At 31.8% G+C, this 23,088-nt stretch overlaps 1 protein-coding gene across 1 annotated transcript; it reads left to right on the top strand.

The window, feature by feature from the left end:
* Nucleotides 1-1,556: 1,556 nt before the first annotated feature.
* On the top strand, nucleotides 1,557-22,663 carry il12rb1 (interleukin 12 receptor subunit beta 1). Its single transcript, XM_078789934.1, has 18 exons — nucleotides 1,557-1,809; nucleotides 4,940-5,098; nucleotides 7,703-7,740; nucleotides 7,812-7,924; nucleotides 9,388-9,442; nucleotides 12,401-12,546; nucleotides 12,623-12,774; nucleotides 14,471-14,604; nucleotides 14,688-14,730; nucleotides 15,134-15,256; nucleotides 15,356-15,432; nucleotides 17,024-17,243; nucleotides 17,306-17,452; nucleotides 18,050-18,148; nucleotides 20,035-20,553; nucleotides 20,636-20,711; nucleotides 21,988-22,063; nucleotides 22,250-22,663. The coding sequence occupies exons 1-18, from the start codon at nucleotides 1,599-1,601 to the stop codon at nucleotides 22,505-22,507; spliced, it is 2,646 nt and encodes an 881-aa protein (XP_078646060.1). The 5' UTR covers nucleotides 1,557-1,598; the 3' UTR covers nucleotides 22,508-22,663.
* Nucleotides 22,664-23,088: the final 425 nt, after the last annotated feature.

Genomic DNA, 23,088 nt, shown 5'->3' with positions numbered 1-23,088 from the left:
CAGCAGTCTTCAGGCGAAAGGCGGAGTACACCCCTGGACTGGTGGCCAGCCAATCACAGGGCACATATATGTAGACAAACAACCATTCACACTCATGTCAATCTCATGTCATTTATAATAAGTAGTGCTGTTTTAATCCCATTAATCACAGTTTTCAAATTAATCATTCATTTTCTACCGCTTATCCTCACGAGGGGTGCTGGAGCCTATCCCAGCTGTCTTCGGGCGAAAGGCAGGGTACACAAAGTGTGGGCCGGGGGCCATTTGCAGCCCGTGGTTGTTTTGTTATTTGGTCCACTGTACATTCTAAACATATAATTCATTCATTGGGGGCGCTGGAGCCTATCCCAGCAGTCTTCAGGCAAGAGGCAGGGAACACCCCTGGACTGGTGGCCAGCCAATCACAGGGCACATATATGTAGACAAACAACCATTCACACTCATGTCAATCTCATGTCATTTATAATAAGTAGTGCTGTTTTAATCCCATTAATCACAGTTTTCAACTGAATTAGTCACGATTAATCATACTTGTTCTTGCATGATCACAGCATGTATATAAAACGATAAAACATTGTTCGAGTTTTTTTTTTTTAGAGGGTTTGGTAGTCAAAATAGGTGTCTCCCAATGATGTCCATTGTTAGCTAGCTCATATTAACTAGTTTTCTGGTGTTATAATGCACAACTCTAATGTTTTAAATCATGAAAATACAGCAGAATACTGTAAGTATTACGTGTTATCATAAGCACAGCATGTATATAAAATGATAAAACATTGTTCAAGTTTTTTTTAGAGGGTTTCGTCGTCAAAATAGGTGTCTCCCAATGATGTCCATTGTTAGCTAGCTCATATTAACTAGTTTTCTGGTGTTATAATGCACAACTCTAATGTTTTAAATCATGAAAATACAGCAGTATACTGTAAGTATTACGTGTTATCATAAATATACTTGTTCTTGCATGATCACAGTATGTATATACAATGATAAAACATTGTTCAAGTTTTTTTTAGACGGTTTCGTAGTCAAATTGGGTGTCTCCCAATGACGTTCATTGTTAGCTAGCTTATATTAACTAGTTTTCTGGTGTTATAATAAACAACTCTAATGTTTAAAATCATGAAAATACGTCAGGATACTGTAAGTATTATGTTATCATAAATGTACTTGTTTACATCGGAAGACAGGAGGTGTCTGCAGCGCACAAGGTAGCCATTTCCTGTTGACGCTGTCTTCCTGTCGGGCACACAAAGTGCATAATAAACATAAAAAGCCACACTTTGTTGTCAGTCATGCTGGAGGAAAATATCACCAAACGTCTCGGGTTAGTTTTGATGATAACTGCACAAATGGTTATTAGTGGTAAGTCTTTTTTTTTTTTTTTGCATTATTTTCTATTTTAATGTTTAATTATATCGCTTTACAAATTGTCGGTGTAATTAGTATTATATTCTAATATACGGTTTTATCCGTGTATAGGTTGGGGCCAAGTAGAGGTCAAAGGGATCGTGAGCGGCAACGTCACCCTTGAGTTCATATTAAACGAACGCGTCACCACAAAGAGCCATTTTGCTGTTTACACAACGGGATCTCAAAAGATGGCCGAGTGCTTTCCGAGGAAAGGTTGCTTCCCAGGAAAATCTGGTTTTGACCTTTATGTCGGGAATTCTTCTGTACTTTGCCGAATTACAAATCTCACACAAGGTCACGCTGGGATATACTGGGTCACGCTGTTCACGGAAAGAGGCCGGACCAGACGGAGTCCTTCAGTGCACCTGGTAGTTCGGGAGGAAGACGGCCATGACACCAGTAAGATACCACTTTTATATATTTCAAGTATGAAATCATCTTTTTTGATATTTCAACTTTTTCCACTATAACGCCACTTTGAAAATGATTCAGTTAATCAAAACAAGAAGCAATTAGTCGACTAAGAAAAAAAAAATTGCAGTCAAAAAATTGGCTTTTTTTAAGAAAACCGATATGCCGATATTGACCGATATCAGCCGATACCGATATGAGTAACATGACATATCTCCTGTGGTGGAATGAATGTGCTGTGTACAGTATTTCCATGATCAGGAAAAAAAAATCTATACCGATATCGACCGATATCACATTTTGATACCGATATGGGGCAGATTTTTATTAACGGTGCCGATAATTATCGACCCTCCCCCCACCATTTGTTGTTGTTCAAACATTATTCCGTTAATCAAAACAACAAGCGATTAGTCGACTAAGAAAATAATCTAAAAATTGGCAGTCAAAAAATTGGCTTTTTTGATGAAAACCGATATGCCGATATTGACCAATATCAGCCGATACCGATATGAGTAACATGACATATCTCCTGTGGTGGAATGAATGTGCTGTGTACAGTATTTCCATGATCAGGAAAAAAAAATCAGATACTGATATCGACCGATATCACATTTTCATACCGATATGGGGCCGATTTTTATTAACGTGCCGATAATTATCGACCCTCCCCCCACCATTTGTTGTTGTTCAAACATTATTCCGTTAATCAAAACAACAAGCGATTAGTCGACTAAGAAAATAATCAAAAAATTGCAGTCAAAAAATTTTCTTTTTTGATGAAAACCGATATGCCGATATTGACCGATATCAGCCAATACCGATATGTGTAACATGACATATCTCCTGTGATGGAATGAATGTGCTGTGTACAGTATTTCCATGATCAGGAAAAAAAGCTGATATCGACCAATATCACATTTTGATACCGATATGGGGCCGATTTTTATTATCGGTGCCGATAATTATCAGATATCCCTATTTGTTACTTGCTTTATGGTAGGTTTATTGTAACAAAGACATAAATGTGTTAGCCAGTTTGACTAGTCATATCTTTATAATGTGGTAACAACCGATGAAAAACCGATATGCCGATATTGACCGATATCAGCCGATACCGATATGTGTAACATGACATATCTCCTGTGATGGAATGAATGCGCTGTGTACAGTATTTCCATGATCAGGAAAAAAATCTGATATCGACCAATATCACATTTTGATACCGATATGGGGCCGATTTTTATTATCGGTGCCGATAATTATCAGATATCTCTATTTGTTACTTGCTTTATGGTAGGTTTATTGTATCAAAGACATAAATGTGTTAGCCAGTTTGACTAGTCATATCTTTATAATGTGGTAAAAACCGATGAAAAACCGATATGCCGATATTGACCGATATCAGCCGATACCGATATGTGTAACATGACATATCTCCTGTGATGGAAAGAATGCGCTGTGTACAGTATTTCCATGATCAGGAAAAAAAATCTGATATCGACCAATATCACATTTTGATACCGATATGGGGCCGATTTTTATTATCGGTGCCGATAATTATCAGATATCCCTATTTGTTACTTGCTTTATGGTAGGTTTATTGTATCAAAGACATAAATGTGTTAGCCAGTTTGACTAGTCATGTCTTTATAATGTGGTAAAAACCGATGAAAAACCGATATGCCGATATTGACTGATATCAGCCGATACCGATATGTGTAACATGACATATCTCCGGTGGTGGAATGAATGTGCTGTATACAGTATTTCCATGATCAGGAAAAAAAATCTGATACCGATATCGACCGATATCACATTTTGATACTGATATGGGGCCGATTTTTATTATCGATGCCGATAATTATCAGATATCCCTATTTGTTACTTGCTTTATGGTAGGTTTATTGTATCAAAGACATAAATGTGTTAGCCAGTTTGACTAGTCATATCTTTATAATGTGGTAAAAACCGATGAAAAACCGATATGCCGATATTGACCGATATCAGCCGATACCGATATGTGTAACATGACATATCTCCTGTGATGGAATGAATGTGCTGTGTACAGTATTTCCATGATCAGGAAAAAAAAATCTGATATCGACCAATATCACATTTTGATACCGATATGGGGCCGATTTTTATTATCGATGCCGATAATTATCAGATATCCATATTTGTTACTTGCTTTATGGTAGGTTTATTGTATCAAAGACATAAATGTGTTAGCCAGTTTGACTAGTCATATCTTTATAATGTGGTAAAAACCGATGAAAAACCGATATGCCGATATTGACCGATATCAGCCGATACCGATATGTGTAACATGACATATCTCCTGTGATGGAATGAATGTGCTGTGTACAGTATTTCCATGATCAGGAAAAAAATCTGATATCGACCAATATCACATTTTGATACCGATATGGGGCCAATTTTTATTATCGGTGCCGATAATTATCAGATATCCCTATTTGTTACTTGCTTTATGGTAGGTTTATTGTAACAAAGACATAAATGTGTTAGCCAGTTTGACTAGTCATATCTTTATAATGTGGTAACAACCGATGAAAAACCGATATGCCGATATTGACCGATATCAGCCGATACCGATATGTGTAACATGACATATCTCCTGTGATGGAATGAATGCGCTGTGTACAGTATTTCCATGATCAGGAAAAAAAATCTGATATCGACCAATATCACATTTTGATACCGATATGGGGCCGATTTTTATTATCGGTGCCGATAATTATCAGATATCTCTATTTGTTACTTGCTTTATGGTAGGTTTATTGTATCAAAGACATAAATGTGTTAGCCAGTTTGACTAGTCATATCTTTATAATGTGGTAAAAACCGATGAAAAACCGATATGCCGATATTGACCGATATCAGCCGATACCGATATGTGTAACATGACATATTTCCGGTGGTGGAATGAATGTGCTGTATACAGTATTTCCATGATCAGGAAAAAAAATCTGATACCAATATCGACCGATATCACATTTTGATACTGATATGGGGCCGATTTTTATTATCGGTGCCGATAATTAAAATGCATATTAGGTCCCATTTAAATCCACATTTGCCTTTTTGTATCCCACAGATTCTCATAAACAGGAAAACAGCACAACAACCAAATACGCACTTCAAGAAAGATCTGGTCCCTTTTTGGGTCCAATCATTGCTGTCATTGTGGTTTCGCTCGTCGTCTTGTTGGCGGCAATACTCGCCTGCTTCTTGTGGCATCGCATCCGAGGAAGAGGTACGGATTCTTCTTCTCTGGAATTTTTTTTAAGTCTTTAAGGTCTCGAACGACACTCACAGACATCGTGAAGGTTCCTGGTTTCAGTTTCAAGATCAGTATTAAAGACCAGATAAATGAATAAATATGATCAGTTTCTCTGGTATTTCAAATTGCAGAGTCGGGAAAAAAATTCTAACAAAAATTTGAATTATCAATAATCCCAAATAAAAATCCCTAATAAATACACGGGCTACCGTTGTGACAGTAAACCACGCCAAGCTGGAACTCAACTCTGAAACCCCCAACGTCACTTCTAGGGCCTCAAACATTATTCAGTTCATCAAAACAACAAGCGATGAGTCGACTAAAAAAATAATCAAAAAAATTGCTGTCAAAAAATTGGCTTTTTTGATGAAAACCGATATGCCGATATTGACCGATATCAGCCGATACCGATATGAGTAACATGACATATGTCCTCATGTTGTGTACAGTATTTCCATAATTACGAAAAAAAAATCTGATACCGATATCAACCGATATCACATTCTGATACCGATATGGGTCCGATTTTTATTATCAGTACCGATAATTATCAGACATCCCCATTTGTTTCATGCATTTTTTCAGTAAAAAAAAAAATTCAGGCATTTTTTCAGTAATTTGTCAAGAATAAAGCCAAAATATTAAGATGAAAAATTGGTAGAAAATAATACAAAAAAAGTAATAAAAAAGTCACAATTTTACAAGAATAAACATGTCATATTACAACAAAAAAGAGGTCGCTTTAGTCTCATACAGTTGACATATTAAAAATTCTTAAAAGACATCAGGAAAAAAAATCTGATACCGATATCGACCGATATCACATTCTGATACCGATATGGGATATGGGTACTCATACAGTTGACATATTAAAAATTCCTAAAAGTCATAATAGTACGAGAAAGACAACACTTTTTTTGAGAATTAGGTTGGGGAAAAAGTAAAAATATTATGGGAATAAAGTCATAATATTACAAAAAGATTATTGACCGATATTGACCGATATCAGCCGATACCGATATGAGTAACATGACATATCTCCGGTGGTGGAATGAATGTGTTGTGTACAGTATTTCCATGATCAGGAAAAAAATCTGATACCGATATCGACCGATATCACATTCTGATACCGATATGGGGCCGATTTTTATTATCGGTGCCGATAATTATCAGACATCCCTATTTGTTACTTGCTTTATGTTCGGTTTATTGTAACAAAGACAGAAATGTGTCATCCAGTTTGACGAGTCATATCTTTATAATGTGGTAAAAATCAGCAAGGGTTCAAATATATTAATATTGATAAATATATTATGATTGATATTTTGTAACGCAACGCTAAAAGGATGCCCCTTCCCTCCCCCCACCATTTGTTGTTGTTCAAACATTATTCAGTCAATCAAAACAACAAGCGATTAGTCGACTCAGAAAATAATAAAAAAGTTACAGTCAAAAAATTGGCTTTTTTGATGAAAACCGATATGCCGATATTGACCGATATCAGACGATACCGATATGTGTAACATGACATATCTCCGGTGGTGGAATGAATGCGTTGTGTACAGTATTTACATGATCAGGAAAAAAAAATCTGATACCAATATCGACCGATATCACATTCTGATACCGATATGGGGCCGATTTTTATTTTCGGTGCCCATTTGTTTCAGGCATTTTTTCAGTAAAAAAAAATTCAGGCATTTTTTTCAGTAATTTGTCAAGAATAAAGCCAAAATATTACGATGAAAAATTGGTAGAGCTGTAAATAATACCAAAAAAAATACAGTTGACATATTAAAAATTCTTAAAAGACATCAGGAAAAAAAAACAGATACCAATATCGACCGATATCACATTCTGATACCGATATGGGGCAGATTTTTATTATCGGTGCCGATAATTATCAGACATCCTCATTTGTTTCAGGCATTTTTTCAGTAAAAAAAAACAAAAATCAGGCATTTTTTCAGTAATTTGTCAAGAATAAAGCCAAAATATTAAGATGAAAAATTGGTAGAAAATAATACAAAAAAAGTAATAAAAAAAGTCACAATTTTACAAAAATAAACTCATCATATTACAACAAAAAAGTAGGTCGCTTTAGTCTCATACAGTTGACATATTAAAAATTCTTAAAAGACACCAGGAAAAAAAATGTGATACCAATATAGACCGATATCACACTGATCCCGATATGGGGCCGATTTTTATTATCGGTGCCGATAATTATCAGACATGTTGTTTCAGGCATTTTTTCAGTAAAAAAAAAAAATCTGGCATTTTTTCGGTAATTTGTCAAGAATAAAGCCAAAATATTACGATGAAAAATTGGTAGAAAATAATGCAAAAAAAGTAATAAAAAAGTGACAATTTTACAAGAATAAACTTGTCATATTACAACCAAAAAGAAGGTCGTTTTAGTTTACAGTTGACATAGTAAAAATTCTTAAAAGTCATAATACCATGAGAAAGACAACACTTTATTTTGAAAATCAGGTTGGGGAATGAAGTCATAATATTACAAAAAGATGTGAGTGAGTGGTTCCGCTTACCGACTTGCTCCATATTTTTGTCCAGATCGTAGCGCAGAAGGAAACTCCCAACCCTGGACACAGGTGAGACTCACAAGTCCAAGAGAACATCTGAAACAGAAGCTACACTTTAACTCTTGTTTCCTCATTGTCAGATGCCCCCTGCCGTGCCAGAGACCACCTTTGTGTACAGCGTCCTGGACTTTCCCATGAGGCAGGCAACACCTGACCAGGACAAGCCAAAGGGTACATACTACTGCAGTATTCGGTATCACCTCAACCAAATAAAGCGCAATTAAATGGAACACCATTGGTTGTCTTTTAAGGAAAACGTTAGTGAATATGGGGCTGCACGGTGGTCAAGTGGTTAGCACGCAGACCTCACAGCTTGGAGACAAGCCTGTGCATGTGTGGGTTTTCTCCGGGTACTCCGGTTTTTCTCCCACATTCCAAAAAAACATGCTAGGTTAATTAGCGACTCCAAATTGTCCATAGGTATGAATGTGAGTGTGAATGGTTGTTTGTCTATATGTGCCCTGTGATTGGCTGGCCACCAGTCCAGTGAAAAAGACAGCTGGGATAGGCTCCAGCACCCCCCCCCCCCGTGCGACCCTCGTGAGGATAAGCGGTAGAAAATGAATGAATGAATGAAAGTCATGCTTGAAATGTATCTTTACTCCCTTTTTGTTGGGAACTGATATTTTCCTGAAACCTACTTATGTTCTACCGCTGATTACTAACGAACGGAAAAAGGTAGAAACAAACTTTTTTTTTTGGTGAAAGATGGGAGTCTAATCTTTCTATTGGTAGGTTAAAATAAATAATAATATATAATAATATATAATAATATATAATAATATATAATAATATATAATAATATAAAATAATATAATATAATATAATATAATATAATATAATATAATATAATATAATATAATATAATATAATATAATATAATATAATATAAAATAATATAAAATAATAATATAAATAAAAAATATATAATTCCAAGAAGAAAATTTCCACAAAGAAATTAATTAGTTGAAAATTTTAAATAGCAGAAATAGGGGAAAAACTGTAATAAAAAAATTCATTCAAAATAGTCCTATTGTAACAAGAAAAAAGTCACAATTTTACTTGTCATAAATAAACATGTCATATTACAACAAAAAAGTAGGTCACTTTAGGCTCATACATTTGACATATTAAAAATTCTTAAAAATCATAATAATACGAGAAAGACAACACTTTATTTTGAAAATTAGGTTGGGGAAAAAGTAAAAATATTATGGGAATAAAGTCATAATATTATTTATTATTTATTTATATATTAATTATTTATTTAAATAATATTTAAAAAGAAAGTTGACATTTTCAGATTTTTTTTCCAAAAAAAAACCGCAGGAATGGGGTAAAAATGGACACTATATATTTTATTTATTTGATATACAGGCAAGTCAAATTTTGCCGTTTAAAAGCCTAAGAACGTGAGAAGAAAAACAAATACTGCCCTCTGGTGGCTGTAAAGTGCAACACTGCTAAACTTGAACCAGTGAAAAGCGTCTACCGCAAACAAAGCAACAGAATCAAACAAAAGGTCACCTTCAAAATAAAGGCATGCTTGTGTGGGTGACGTCACAAACAGAACTGCTTTGAGGATGTGCTGATCTTCCAGTGTTCGCCCCCCCACCACCACCACTGCTGACACACATGTGCGGTTTTCTTCTGCAGCTCGTACAAACCCGTAACACCTGAAACCTGTGACATTTCTGAGAAACAGATCAGGGTAAAGTGAAGGCAACGCTCTCTTTTTCTCACACACATATTATTGAACCTGAACTACACACTGGAGAACAGTGGACTTCATGGGGCGGATTTCAGCACATGGATATATTGTCATGTTGCTTATGTTCTTTTTAACTTTGAGCCAAGGTAAATTCATTTTTAATGTTAATATTATTAATACTAATCGTTATATTTGCTGTAATTTCACTACTTCCTGTGTTTATAGGCCTTATGTTTATACGCCTTGGACTTAAAGTGTGCTACAATTTAAAATGTAGTTTTTAATTGGTGATAATTTCATTTCAGTTTATTTAAAAATGAAATATTTTCGTACTTTTGTACTGTTTTCGTACTAAAACGTGGCTTTTATGTAAATTCGCCATACAGGAACGTCACAAGTTAGCTAGTAGCGTGCGTTCCGCGCATGCGTACCGCTACGGTAGCCCTGTAGGGTCAATGCTCATATTACTGTGTCCACATAAGACATGCTATAGCTAAATGCCGCATCGAGTGGGCTTGTCCACTGCCGCTATACGTCAACGTCGCAGCCATATTGGATGTGTCAAGGCTGTAAATGTACTTTTAGTACTTTTCTGACACATCCACGTATGTCTGTGGTGTTTACAGTCAATATTCTACAGTACTTAAGCATCGAAAACGTGTTTCCAATTGTGTTTACTATCATTACAGACATTGGAAAAACGTCATTTTACCACATTTACACAAGTATTACTCAAAATAGTAGACTTAATAACAAAATAACACATAACATAGACTCACAAGTTAGTATTATTCCTTGTTTCTGGACAGTTCAACACTTCCTGGTTTTCTTCTTCTAAGGATTATTTCCCTAAAAACGTAGATCTAACCCTGCATGCACAACGTCACTGCCCTCTATAGGCCACAGGCGAAATAGCAGCTCAGTACAACACAATACACCCGCCACCTTACACAGTATTTTCGTTCATTTAGACACGTGTATGCTTGAAAAAAATATGCTTAAATGTGCATATTTTTGACAAATGAATTCAACAGCAAAACAGCAATTATTTATTAATTCATTTATTTAAAAAAACGTAAATAATAATAATAATAAAATATTTCTCCAAAAGGATCAGAATGTAACATTACTGACACCTAGTGGCCAGTGTAGAATACTACATATCAAGTCTTATGAATGCCGTACACAGTATTTTCGTTCATTTAGACACGTTTATGCTTGAAAAAAATATGCTTAAATGTGCATATTTTTGACAAATACATTCAACAGCAAAAAACGATTATTTATTAATTAATTTATTTTGAAAAAAAACCCCAGTAAATAATAATAATAATAAAATCCTTCTCCAAAGGGGTCATTACTGACACCTAGTGGCCAGTGTGGAATACTACATATCACTTCTTATGAATGCCTTACAGTATTTTCGTTCATTTTGACACGTTTATGCTTGAAAAAAATATGCTTAAATGTGCATATTTTTGACAAATGCATTCAACAGCAAAACTGCGATTATTTATTAATTCATTTATTTTTGAAAAAAAAACGTAAATAATAATAATAATAAAAAAATGCTTCTCAAAAGGGTCAGAATGTAACATTACTGACACCTAGTGGCCAGTGTAGAATACTACATATCAAGTCTTCTGAATGCCTTACACAGTATTTTCGTTCATTTAGACACGTTTATGCTTGAAAAAAATATGCTTAAATGTGCATATTTTTGACAAACACATTCAACAGCAAAAAACGATTATTTATTAATTCATTTATTTTGAAAAAAAACCCCAGTAAATAATAATAATAATAAAATCCTTCTCCAAAGGGGTCATTACTGACACCTAGTGGCCAGTGTGGAATACTACATATCACTTCTTATGAATGCCTTACAGTATTTTCGTTCATTTAGACACGTTTATGCTTGAAAAAAATATGCTTAAATGTGCATATTTTTGACAAATGCATTCAACAGCAAAACAGCAATTATTTATTAATTCATTTATTTTTGAAAAAAAACGTAAATAATAATAATAATAAAAAAATGCTTCTCAAAAGGGTCAGAATGTAACATTACTGACACCTAGTGGCAAGTGTAGAATACTACATATCAAGTCTTATGAATGCCTTACACAGTATTTTCGTTCATTTAGACACGTTTATGCTTGAAAAAAATATGCTTAAATGTGCATATTTTTGACAAACACATTCAACAGCAAAAAACGATTATTTATTAATTCATTTATTTTGAAAAAAAACCCCAGTAAATAATAATAATAATAAAATCCTTCTCCAAAGGGGTCATTACTGACACCTAGTGGCCAGTGTGGAATACTACATATCACTTCTTATGAATGCCTTACAGTATTTTCGTTCATTTAGACACGTTTATGCTTGAAAAAAATATGCTTAAATGTGCATATTTTTGACAAATGCATTCAACAGCAAAACAGCAATTATTTATTAATTCATTTATTTTTGAAAAAAAACGTAAATAATAATAATAATAAAAAAATGCTTCTCCAAAAGGGTCAGAATGTAACATTACTGACACCTAGTGGCCAGTGTAGAATACTACATATCAAGTCTTCTGAATGCCTTACACAGTATTTTTGTTCATTTAGACACGTTTATGCTTGAAAAAAATATGCTTAAATGTGCATATTTTTGACAAACACATTCAACAGCAAAAAACGATTATTTATTAATTCATTTATTTTGAATAAAAACCCCAGTAAATAATAATAATAAAATCCTTCTCCAAAGGGGTCATTACTGACACCTAGTGGCCAGTGTGGAATACTACATATCACTTCTTATGAATGCCTTACAGTATTTTCGTTCATTTTGACACGTTTATGCTTGAAAAAAATATGCTTAAATGTGCATATTTTTGACAAATGCAAAACAGCGATTATTTATTAATTCATTTATTTTGAAAAAAACCCTAAATAATAATAATAAAATGCTTCTCCAAAAGGGTCAGAATGTAACGCTCCTTCAAGTCCTCAGTGCTTTCGAAGAAACATTGCGGAGTCCGTTTACAAGTGCGAATGGCACTCGAACGCAACTCAGAGTGATGTGACGTACGACCTCTACTTCAACTTCAGGTAAGCGCCACAGCGACTAGGAAGTACACGCCTTCCGTGGCGTTTTTTTTTTTTTTTAAGATGCTGAAATCTGCAGTGCCAAAAAGCTTGGCCGCTTCAGGGAGACCCACGCTTGGGTTGCTGATGAGCAGCTCATCAAATATAAGCCGGTTGACGTTTGGGTGGAAGCGCGTGAAGGAGACTCCAAGTGCTCCTCGAACAAGACGACGGTTTTACTCAGCGAAACAGGTGAGGGGCAGGCTTTTAAAGAAGGTATTAGACTCGATGATAATTGTTTATTAAGGTGGAAAACTGAATTTTAAATGTATTTAATACATATTGTATTCTGATTTTTCATTTTTGCTGTTTTATTTTTAGTTTTCCAAATATTTTAACTTTCTTCATATATAATTTTTTTCTTAATATTATGACCTTACTCTAATATTTAAACTTTATTTTTTATAGTATTATAATGAGTCATAATTCATCTAAATAATTAATAATAATTAATTAAACATTTCAACTTTCTTCTTATATAATTTTGGTCAATTTTTTCTTAATATTATGACTTTACTCTGATAATATTTAAACTTTATTTTTTACAGTATTATAATGAGTCATAATTCATATAAATATTTAATAATAATTAATTAAACATTTCAACTTTCTTCTTATATAATTTTCGTCAATGTTTTTTCTTAATATTATGACTTTATTCTGATAATATTTAAACTTTATTTTTTATAATATTATGAGTCATAATTCATATAAATATTTAATAATAATTAATTAAACATTTCAACTTTCTTCTTATATAATTTTCGTCAATGTTTTTTCTTAATATTATGACTTTAATCTGATAATATTTAAACTTTATTTTTTATAATATTATAATGAGTCATAATTCATATAAATAATTAATAATAAATAATTAAACATTTCAACTTTCGTCTTATATAATTTTGGTCAATTTTTTTCTTAATATTATGACTTTAATAATATTTAAACTTGATTTTTTATAGTATTATAATAAGTCATAATTCATATAAATAATGAATAATTAATTAAACATTTCAACTTTCGTCTTATATAATTTCGGTCAATTTTTTTCTTAATATTAGGACTTTACTATGATAATATTTAAACTTAATTGTTGAATAGTATTATAATGAGTCATAATTCATATAAATATTTAATAATAATTAATTAAACATTTCAACTTTCTTCTTATATAATTTTCATCAATGTTTTTTCTTAATATTATGACTTTATTTTGATAATATTTAAACTTTATTTTTTATAATATTATAATGAGTCATAATTCATATAAATAATAAATCATTAAACATTTCAACTTTCTTCTTATATAATTTTGGTCAATTTTTTTTCTTAATATTATGACTTTACTCTGATAATATTTAAACTTTATTTCCATAGTATTATAATGAGTCATAATTCATATAAATAATTAATAATTATTATTTTTGTCTAATAAAAAATATATATTTTTTGTTTTTAGTTTCTCATATTCTGACTTCTAAAAAATAACATTTTTTATTTAATATTTCAACTTTTTCCATTTTCAACTTTATGCTACTGAAATGATATTTTTTAATTTCAACTTTCGCCTTAAAAATGTTATTGTAATTATGACTTTATTCCATAATATATTGATTTAATTTTCTCAATATAATAACAATTTTTGTCATCTAATTTTCCACAAAATGTAATGCATTATTTGTTTTTTTTGATGGTTTCTCATGATATTATGACTATTGGAAAATATTTTTCTCCAATATTATTTATTTATTTATTATTTATTTATTTATTATTTAATTTAATTTAATTTAATTTAATTTAATTTAATTTAATTTAATTTAATTTAATTTAATTTAATTTAATTTAATTTAATTTAATTTAATTGTGTTTACTGCTAATTCAACAGTTAAATTCGAAGCACCGAACATGTCTATTTCCTGGACACAAAACCACCTCAGGATGACCTGGATCGCTGCGGAGAAACATCCTGCCATGGCGGAGGTCTGGTTTCGAAAAGCTGAGAGTCAGTCGTGGGAAAAAGTGAGTCGTTTGTTTTCTATGCGAACCAATGGATGCATTCGCTATTCGCTAACGTCGATTACCGTTTGATTTATTTGTGACAGAGACGGAACCTGACAGAATTCACGCAGGGGAACAATTTGATGTGTGAGTATTTACCTGCGTGGCATTCAACCAACATTTGGAAATACACTTAAACTTATACTAACCCTTCGATGCACGAGTGACTGGACTAGTTAAAAATGTGAAAAGCATGATATTAAAAACATGTTTTTTTAGGAATACCTGGAATATGAAATGATATAATTTTTTCATTATGAAGATATTTCAAGAAAACAACCTGACCGGGTCATTTTTGACCCACTTATGGAAGGTTGGGGTAGTAACACAAAAACTAAAATTTCTTAAAATGTATAAAAGATAAGTTAAAAATATGAATGGCATGATATCAAAAATATGTTTTTTGAGGAATACCTGGAATATGAAATGATAAAAAAATTTCATTACGAAGATATTTCACGAAAACAACCTGTTTTTCTTTCTCAATCAGACCAGGTAGTTATTGATAACGTCCAGAAGCAAACATCCTACCAGGTTCAGCTCCGACATCGGACCACAGTGGCCCGCAACCCACTGTGGAGCGACTGGTCTCCACTTGTGACGGTTCCTGCAGGTGATTTTTAAGATAAATTATATAATCAACTGTGTTGAAAAATTAAAAACAATAATAAAAAGTTCCTGCTTACCATTATTTATTTTTTTTAAAACACAGAACTTGAACATAAAGTGGATGTCAACGTGACTCTGGAAGCTTTGGAAGGTTTTCGTAAGGTCAAACTGCTGTGGAAGGCAAGTCTTTTAATTATTATTATATAATATATAATAATAAAAATTTAAAAAATATTATTATATATATTATATATTATATATATATGTATATATATATACATTTCAACTTTCTTCTTATATAATTTTGGTCATTTTTTCTTAATATTATGACTTTACTCTCATAATATTTAAACTTTATTTTTATAGTATTACAATGAGTCATAATTCATATAAATATTTCATAATAATTAATTGAACATTTCAACTTTCTTCTTATATAATTTTGGTCATTTTTTTCTTAATATTATGACTTTACTATGATAATATTTAAACATTATTTTTTATAGTATTATAATAAGTCATAATTCATATAAATATTTAATAATAATTAATTAAACATTTCAACTTTCTTATTATATAATTTTGGTAATTTTTTTTCTTAATATTATGACTTTACTCTGATAATATTTAAATTTTATTTTTATAGTATTATAATAAGTCATAATTCATATAAATATTTAATAATAATTAATTAAACATTTCAACTTTCTTCTTATATAATTTTGGTCATTTTTTTCTTAATATTATGACTTTACTATGATAATATTTAAACATTATTTTTTATAGTATTATAATAAGTCATAATTCATATAAATATTTAATAATAATTAATTAAACATTTCAACTTTCTTCTTATATAATTTGGTCATTTTTTTCTTAATATTATGACTTTACTATGATAATATTTAAACATTATTTTTTATAGTATTATAATAAGTCATAATTCATATAAATATTTAATAATAATTAATTAAACATTTCAACTTTCTTCTTATATAATTTGGTCATTTTTTTCTTAATATTATGACTTTACTATGATAATATTTAAACATTATTTTTTATAGTATTATAATAAGTCATAATTCATATAAATATTTAATAATAATTAATTAAACATTTCAACTTTCTTCTTATATAATTTTGGTCATTTTGTTTCTTAATATTATGACTTTACCCTGATAATATTTAAATTTTATTTTTACAGTATTATAATGAGTCATAATTCATATAAATAATTAATAATTAATTAAACATTGCAACTTTCTTTTTATAGAATTTTGGTATTTTTTTTCTTAATATTATGACTTTACTCTGATAATATTTACATTTTATTTTTATAGTATTATAATGAGTCATAATTCATATAAATAATTAATAATTAATTAAACATTGCAACTTTCTTCTTATGTAATTTTGGTAATTTTTTTTCTTAATATTATGACTTTACTCTGATAATATTTAAACTTAATTTCTTATAGTATTATAATAAGTCATAATTCATATAAATAATTAATAATTAATTAAACATTTCAACTTTCGTTTTATATAATTTCGGTGAATTTTTTCTTAATAATTTATATATATATTATATATATATTATATATAATATATAATAATATATAATAATATATAATATATATAATATATATTATATATATATTATATATAATATATAAAAATAATAATTATTAAAAATAATTAAATAAAAAAAATAATAAAAAAATAATAAGAATAATACCTCTGTGGAATTGATCTGCAATCTACCACTTAGGCAGCGCGCCATGTGTCGGGAGTGACCTACATCCTGAATGACCAGCAGTCTTCCCGAGGTTGTCCTTGTAAGAAGAAACCACGTTCCATCCGGGACACGGAATCCACAACATACGTGTCCTACGCTCCTGTTAGCATCTCCGTCGTTGCCAGAAATGCTGCTAGCTCTTCTCCTGAAGCCGTCATACAGATTCCGGCGCTAGCGGCGACCGATTTGAAACGTAAGATTCATAAGTTATATTAATTTTTCATCAATTATATATATATTTTTTTGCATTCGCAGCTTGTGATAAAATATTACTGAATGAAAAAGTGAAAAAGTTCACCTGCCTCGAATGGTACGAGATTCAAGATGGAGACTCGAGGCCACAAAATGTCCGAACGTTGACAGCCAGGATGACTAAAAAAGAGAGGACGCTTATTAGAAACAGTAAGTTGATGTTAACTTTCCTGTTGTGTTAGCATGGGATAGGCTCCAGCACCCCTCACGGCAGTATCACTCGGATACTGTGAACATCCGGCAGCAACACAACATTTTGGCATGACTACTATTTTGATGAAAAATATACTGAACCAGGGCTGCACAGTGGACGAGTGGTTAGCACATTGGCTTCACAGCTAGGAGACCCGAGTTCAATTCCATCCTCGGCCATCTCTGTGTGGAGTTTGCATGTTCTCCCCGTGGGTTTTCTCCGGGTATTCCGGGTTCCTCCCACATTCCAAAAACATGCTAGGTTAATTAGCGACTCCAAATTGTCCATAGGTATGAATGTGAGTGTGAATGGTTGTTTGTCTATATGTGCACTGTGATTGGCTGGCTGGCCGACCAGTCCAGGGTGTACCCCGCCTCTTGCCTGAAGACAGCTGGGATAGGCTCCAGCACCCCCACGACAGTATCACTCGGATACTGTGAACATCCGGCAGCAACACAACATTTTGGCATGACTCAATAATTAATTGAGCTATTTTTATGCTTGATTATATGCATAATTTTTTTTTAACTAATAATGGACTCTTCCTGTTGTAGGCACCGAGGACTACGTAGGTTACCTTTACTACGAACATCTGTGCGTCAACAAGCGACCAAAAACAGTTAAAATGTGTATTTTTTATCAAAATGAAAACGGTAAGTTCATTTCAGCTTAAATTTCATCAATCTTTTTGTTGTTGTTGAAATTGAAACCTTTTGAATTCTGCCTAGCAACAAGTGACAATACAAATGTATGTACTTGACGGGTGCTTCCATTTGAAAGAAATTACACAATTGTTTATTATTATTGTTATTATTATTATTATTACCATTATTGGTGCTGCAAAAATTAATCTATGATTAATCAATTAATCGTCATTCATGAAAGCAGATCTATTAACAAGAGATTCATACATACATACCATTGCTTGTTATTATTATTATTATTATTATTATTACCATTATTGGTGCTGCAACAATTAATCTATGATTAATCAATTAATCGTCATTCATGAAAGCAGATCTATTAACAAGAGATTCATACATACATACCATTGCTTGTTATTATTATTATTATTATTACCATTATTGGTGCTGCAACAATTAATCTATGATTAATCAATTAATCGTCATTCATGAAAGCAGATCTATTAACAAGAGATTCATACATACATACCATTGCTTGTTATTATTATTATTATTACCATTATTGGTGCTGCAAAAATTAATCTATGATTAATCAATTAATCGTCATTCATGAAAGCAGATCTATTAACAAGAGATTCATACATACATACCATTGCTTGTTATTATTATTATTACCATTATTGGTGCTGCAACAATTAATCTATGATTAATCAATTAATCGTCATTCATGAAAGCAGATCTATTAACAAGAGATTCATACATACATACCATTGCTTGTTATTATTATTATTATTACCATTATTGGTGCTGCAAAAATTAATCTATGATTAATCATTTAATCGTCATTCATGAAAGCAGATCTATTAACAAGAGATTCATACATACATACCATTGCTTGTTATTATTATTATTATTATTACCATTATTGGTGCTGCAACAGTTAATCTATGATTAATCAATTAATCGTCATTCATGAAAGCAGATCTATTAACAAGAGATTCATACATACATACCATTGCTTGTTATTATTATTATTATTATTACCATTATTGGTGCTGCAAAAATTAATCTATGATTAATCAATTAATCGTCATTCATGAAAGCAGATCTATTAACAAGAGATTCATACATACATACCATTGCTTGTTATTATTATTATTATTACCATTATTGGTGCTGCAACAATTAATCTATGATTAATCAATTAATCGTCATTCATGAAAGCAGATCTATTAACAAGAGATTCATACATACATACCATTGCTTGTTATTATTATTATTATTACCATTATTGGTGCTGCAAAAATTAATCTATGATTAATCATTTAATCGTCATTCATGAAAGCAGATCTATTAACAAGAGATTCATACATACATACCATTGCTTGTTATTATTATTATTATTATTATTACCATTATTGGTGCTGCAACAGTTAATCTATGATTAATCAATTAATCGTCATTCATGAAAGCAGATCTATTAACAAGAGATTCATACATACATACCATTGCTTAAATAATTTGACGGCAGGGGCCGTTTATATGTGGGTGAAAACAATCAAAGAGAACAATATACTCGCTCACGGTGCAACAAAACGAAAACACAACCTAACAACACGTCCACGGCAAGTTAACGCATCACAAATCAAATACAAACTAAGCGCCACACATAACACGTAACTTTTCTAACACAAACATTTGTTTCCAAATGCCCGCAAAGCATGCTGGGTAGTCAGGCAAGTTGATTAACAATAGCCAGGGCGAGGTGGTTCTGTCAAATAGCAGTGTTTGCCATGTAGGTGGTTTTCAAAAAAATCAACATCATTTACAAATCAAATGGAATGTTTTTGTTTTTTTTTTGTTTTTTACTGAATCTCGTTTTCTGGAATTTTCAGTTCCAAAAATAGCTCCCCGGAACTTGTTTGTTTTTAATCAAACACACAATTCTGCAACACTGTCTTGGAAAGCCATTCCCAGCGTGGAGCGGCGAGGTTTCCTAACACATTACAACTTGTGTAGTGTGAATATCAATACTCAGAATGAGCAGAAACGTAAGTACATTATTTCTTATTATATATTATTTTTTATAATATTTCTACTCAGCTACAGTCCAAAAGCCCCTGTGGTTATACTTGCTTCAAGAACTATGACTAACAACTATAACATGGCGGAATGCTGTTTGCATGTTCTACCTATGTATGAATATGTGCGCATGGTTGTTCCGCAGGGACATATCTTAAGCCCCTTTTTGATTTCAGAATGTCACAGAATACCATCATCTTTGGTGACATACCGTCTGGAAAAGTTGAATCCGGCGATGAAGTACAACATCAGTGTAGCTGGGGTGACGACAGCAGGGGAAGGTCCAAAGGCCACAGTAACTATCAACACACTGCCATTGAATTCTATGAACGGTATCAATACTTTGAGTATGAATATTAATGGAGATTAATGGAGGCTTCATTTTAAATATGTTTTTTTTTTTTTCCTTAATAGAATGGTTGAAACTTGGCTTGGTGTTGGCGTTCCTGTTCATTCTACTTTTAGTAGTGTGTACATGCATCTGCAAAAGGTAAATAAAGCAGATTTTAAACACAACTTATACAGTAAATATACAGTGGAACCTCGGTTAGCGATATATATATATATATATATATACGTTCCAGAAGGTTCTACTCTTCTGTTTTACCGTAATAAATAATCTAAATTTAAATAATCTGTTCTAGAAAGACAAAAATATGTGTAGCGTTTCAACACAGTAACATAAAGTATGTCGCTATTTTAGAACTTTTGTTCTGACCTGGTCCAATTCCGACTAGTCCTCCGTGTAACGACACTTCCTCATTCCTCACGAGACGGCCGCGAGATGCATTCGCGGAAACTCCGAAAATCACAATTATATTTTTATTGTGCGCATGTGTGGTATAAATAAACCCAAAGGCAAATAAAACAATATGTTGATATTCTTATATCTCACTAACATAACTTGGAGTACAATTAGATGCATTTGTGTACGCTCGGAAATACTAAAAAGTACATCTACACTTCAAAACGTGAATTCAACTGAAAGTACACGATGTCTTTGAACGCGACTCTTCAGTGTGATTCAAATGTGCTGGTTTTCAGTTCATTTGGAGCTGTTAATATATAAAAAAATGTAGATTAAATTTTGTTCTGTCGGTTATCTTTTTGTTCAAAAAATACAGTAAAAATTGGCATATTTCACATCGTTATTTTTATAATTTTTTTTATATTTTATTTGGGCAAATATATGAAACATTACAGTGCATTTCTTAAATCAATCAAAATATAACTTTATTATTTACATTTGTATTCAACTATCTGATCTGTTATTATTATCATTGTAATATTATTATCATTATTGTTGTAATCTTTATCAATATTACCATTATTATTGTTATTATTATCACCATTATTATAATCATCATTAATATTACCATTTTCATCATTATAGTTGTAACAATTTTTTGATTTTTTTTCCACTTATGTGGAAAAAAATGTGATTAATTGTGATTAATTTGATTAAAGTGTTTAATGATTTAACACACCTTGTTTGTTACAGTTTTCCAATAAGAGTTTGAAATCAAAATGCATAAAAATATAAAAAAAATACATAAGAATGATGACCGAAAGGGATAAATGAAAATTGCCAAAGACACAATGTGACAGCAAGATCAACACACACACACACACACACCACTGATGACATTATAAACGGCTAGACAGTTGCACTCATGCACTAATTTTGTACACTAACCAAAAAACACTAACCAAGGTTCCACTCTGCATCTTTTTTTTTAATCTTTGTAATATCTTCTTTTCTTCAGAATGAAAAAGAATATATTTCCTCCAGTTCCAGAACCTTCTATTTTAGACTTTACCTCTAGTAAAGCAGTGACTCAGGTAAATATGTATTTTTCTAAATTAATATTGGATATGATTAAAGGGGACCGATAACTGTTATTAGAGTGAATAATGAGCAAAATAATGAGCAAAATGGTGCCCGTTTTTAAGTATATGGCTATGTGGGGATTTTTCAAGAAGACTAATTCCAAAAACGTAAACGTTGTAAAACTATGTTGACAACAGGAATGGATGCAGGAGGCCAAGGAGGAGGTAGAACATGATTTCACACTCCAGTTCCTCCATCCAAAGGGTGAGACCCCAGCTGGGGATGCAGACGAGACGGCCACGGACATTGAGACCAATGATGATGCCCTGATCCCTTCAACAACACAAACCCTGAGGGATGCCAAACAGGAAATGGCAAATAATGAACAAGATTTGCTTGCTTTGTTGTTATACAGAAAGGGATTGGTTTTTGACATGAAGACCGACTCGGGTTAAATACATTTAAAGTACTGTGACATCATATATGATACATCATATCATATCATATCATAAAGGCATATCATATCATGTGTATTATTATTTCAACAACAAACTCTTACGACAGAAAAGTGTGATAGTAATCCCTCGTTTATCGCAATTGAGTAGGATATAATATTTTCATTGTTCAAGCATAGAAAACCTGTTTAGAACCTTCTAAATACTATTTTTTAAACATGATTTGAGCCCTCTAGACATGAAATAACACCCCTATAGTCACCTCATTCATTCATTCATTCATTCATTTTCTACCGCTTTTTCCTCACAAGGGTCGCAGGGGCTGCTGGAGCCTATCCCAGCTGTCCAGCTGATCCAAATTGTTCTTTCCATGATCCAAACTGTTCTTTCCATGATCCAAATTGTTGTTTACGTGATCCAAATTGTTCTTTCCATGATCCAAATTGTTCTTTACATGATCCAAATTGTTCTTTACGTGATCCAAATTGTTCTTTACATGATCCAAATTGTTCTTTACGTGATCCAAATTGTTCTTTTCATGATCCAAATTGTTCTTTACGTGATCCAAATTGTTCTTTTAA

Source organism: Doryrhamphus excisus, linkage group LG4 (genome assembly GCF_037039965.1).
Source record: "Doryrhamphus excisus strain RoL-2023G ecotype Guam linkage group LG4, RoL_Dexc_Guam_v1.1, whole genome shotgun sequence".
In the NCBI taxonomy this organism is placed as follows: domain Eukaryota; kingdom Metazoa; phylum Chordata; class Actinopteri; order Syngnathiformes; family Syngnathidae; genus Doryrhamphus; species Doryrhamphus excisus.
This window is presented reverse-complemented; position numbering and strand designations above follow the sequence as displayed.

Coding starts and splice junctions, on each gene's coding strand:
- il12rb1 (XM_078789934.1), top strand. CDS start 1,599: ATGGCCGAGTGCTTTCCGAGGAAAGGTTGCTTCCCAGGAAAATCTGGT. Junction 9,443..12,400: donor TTTCTGAGAAACAGATCAGG/GTAAAGTGAAGG, acceptor TAATAATAATAA/AATGCTTCTCCAAAAGGGTC. Junction 20,712..21,987: donor TGTACATGCATCTGCAAAAG/GTAAATAAAGCA, acceptor TCTTTTCTTCAG/AATGAAAAAGAATATATTTC.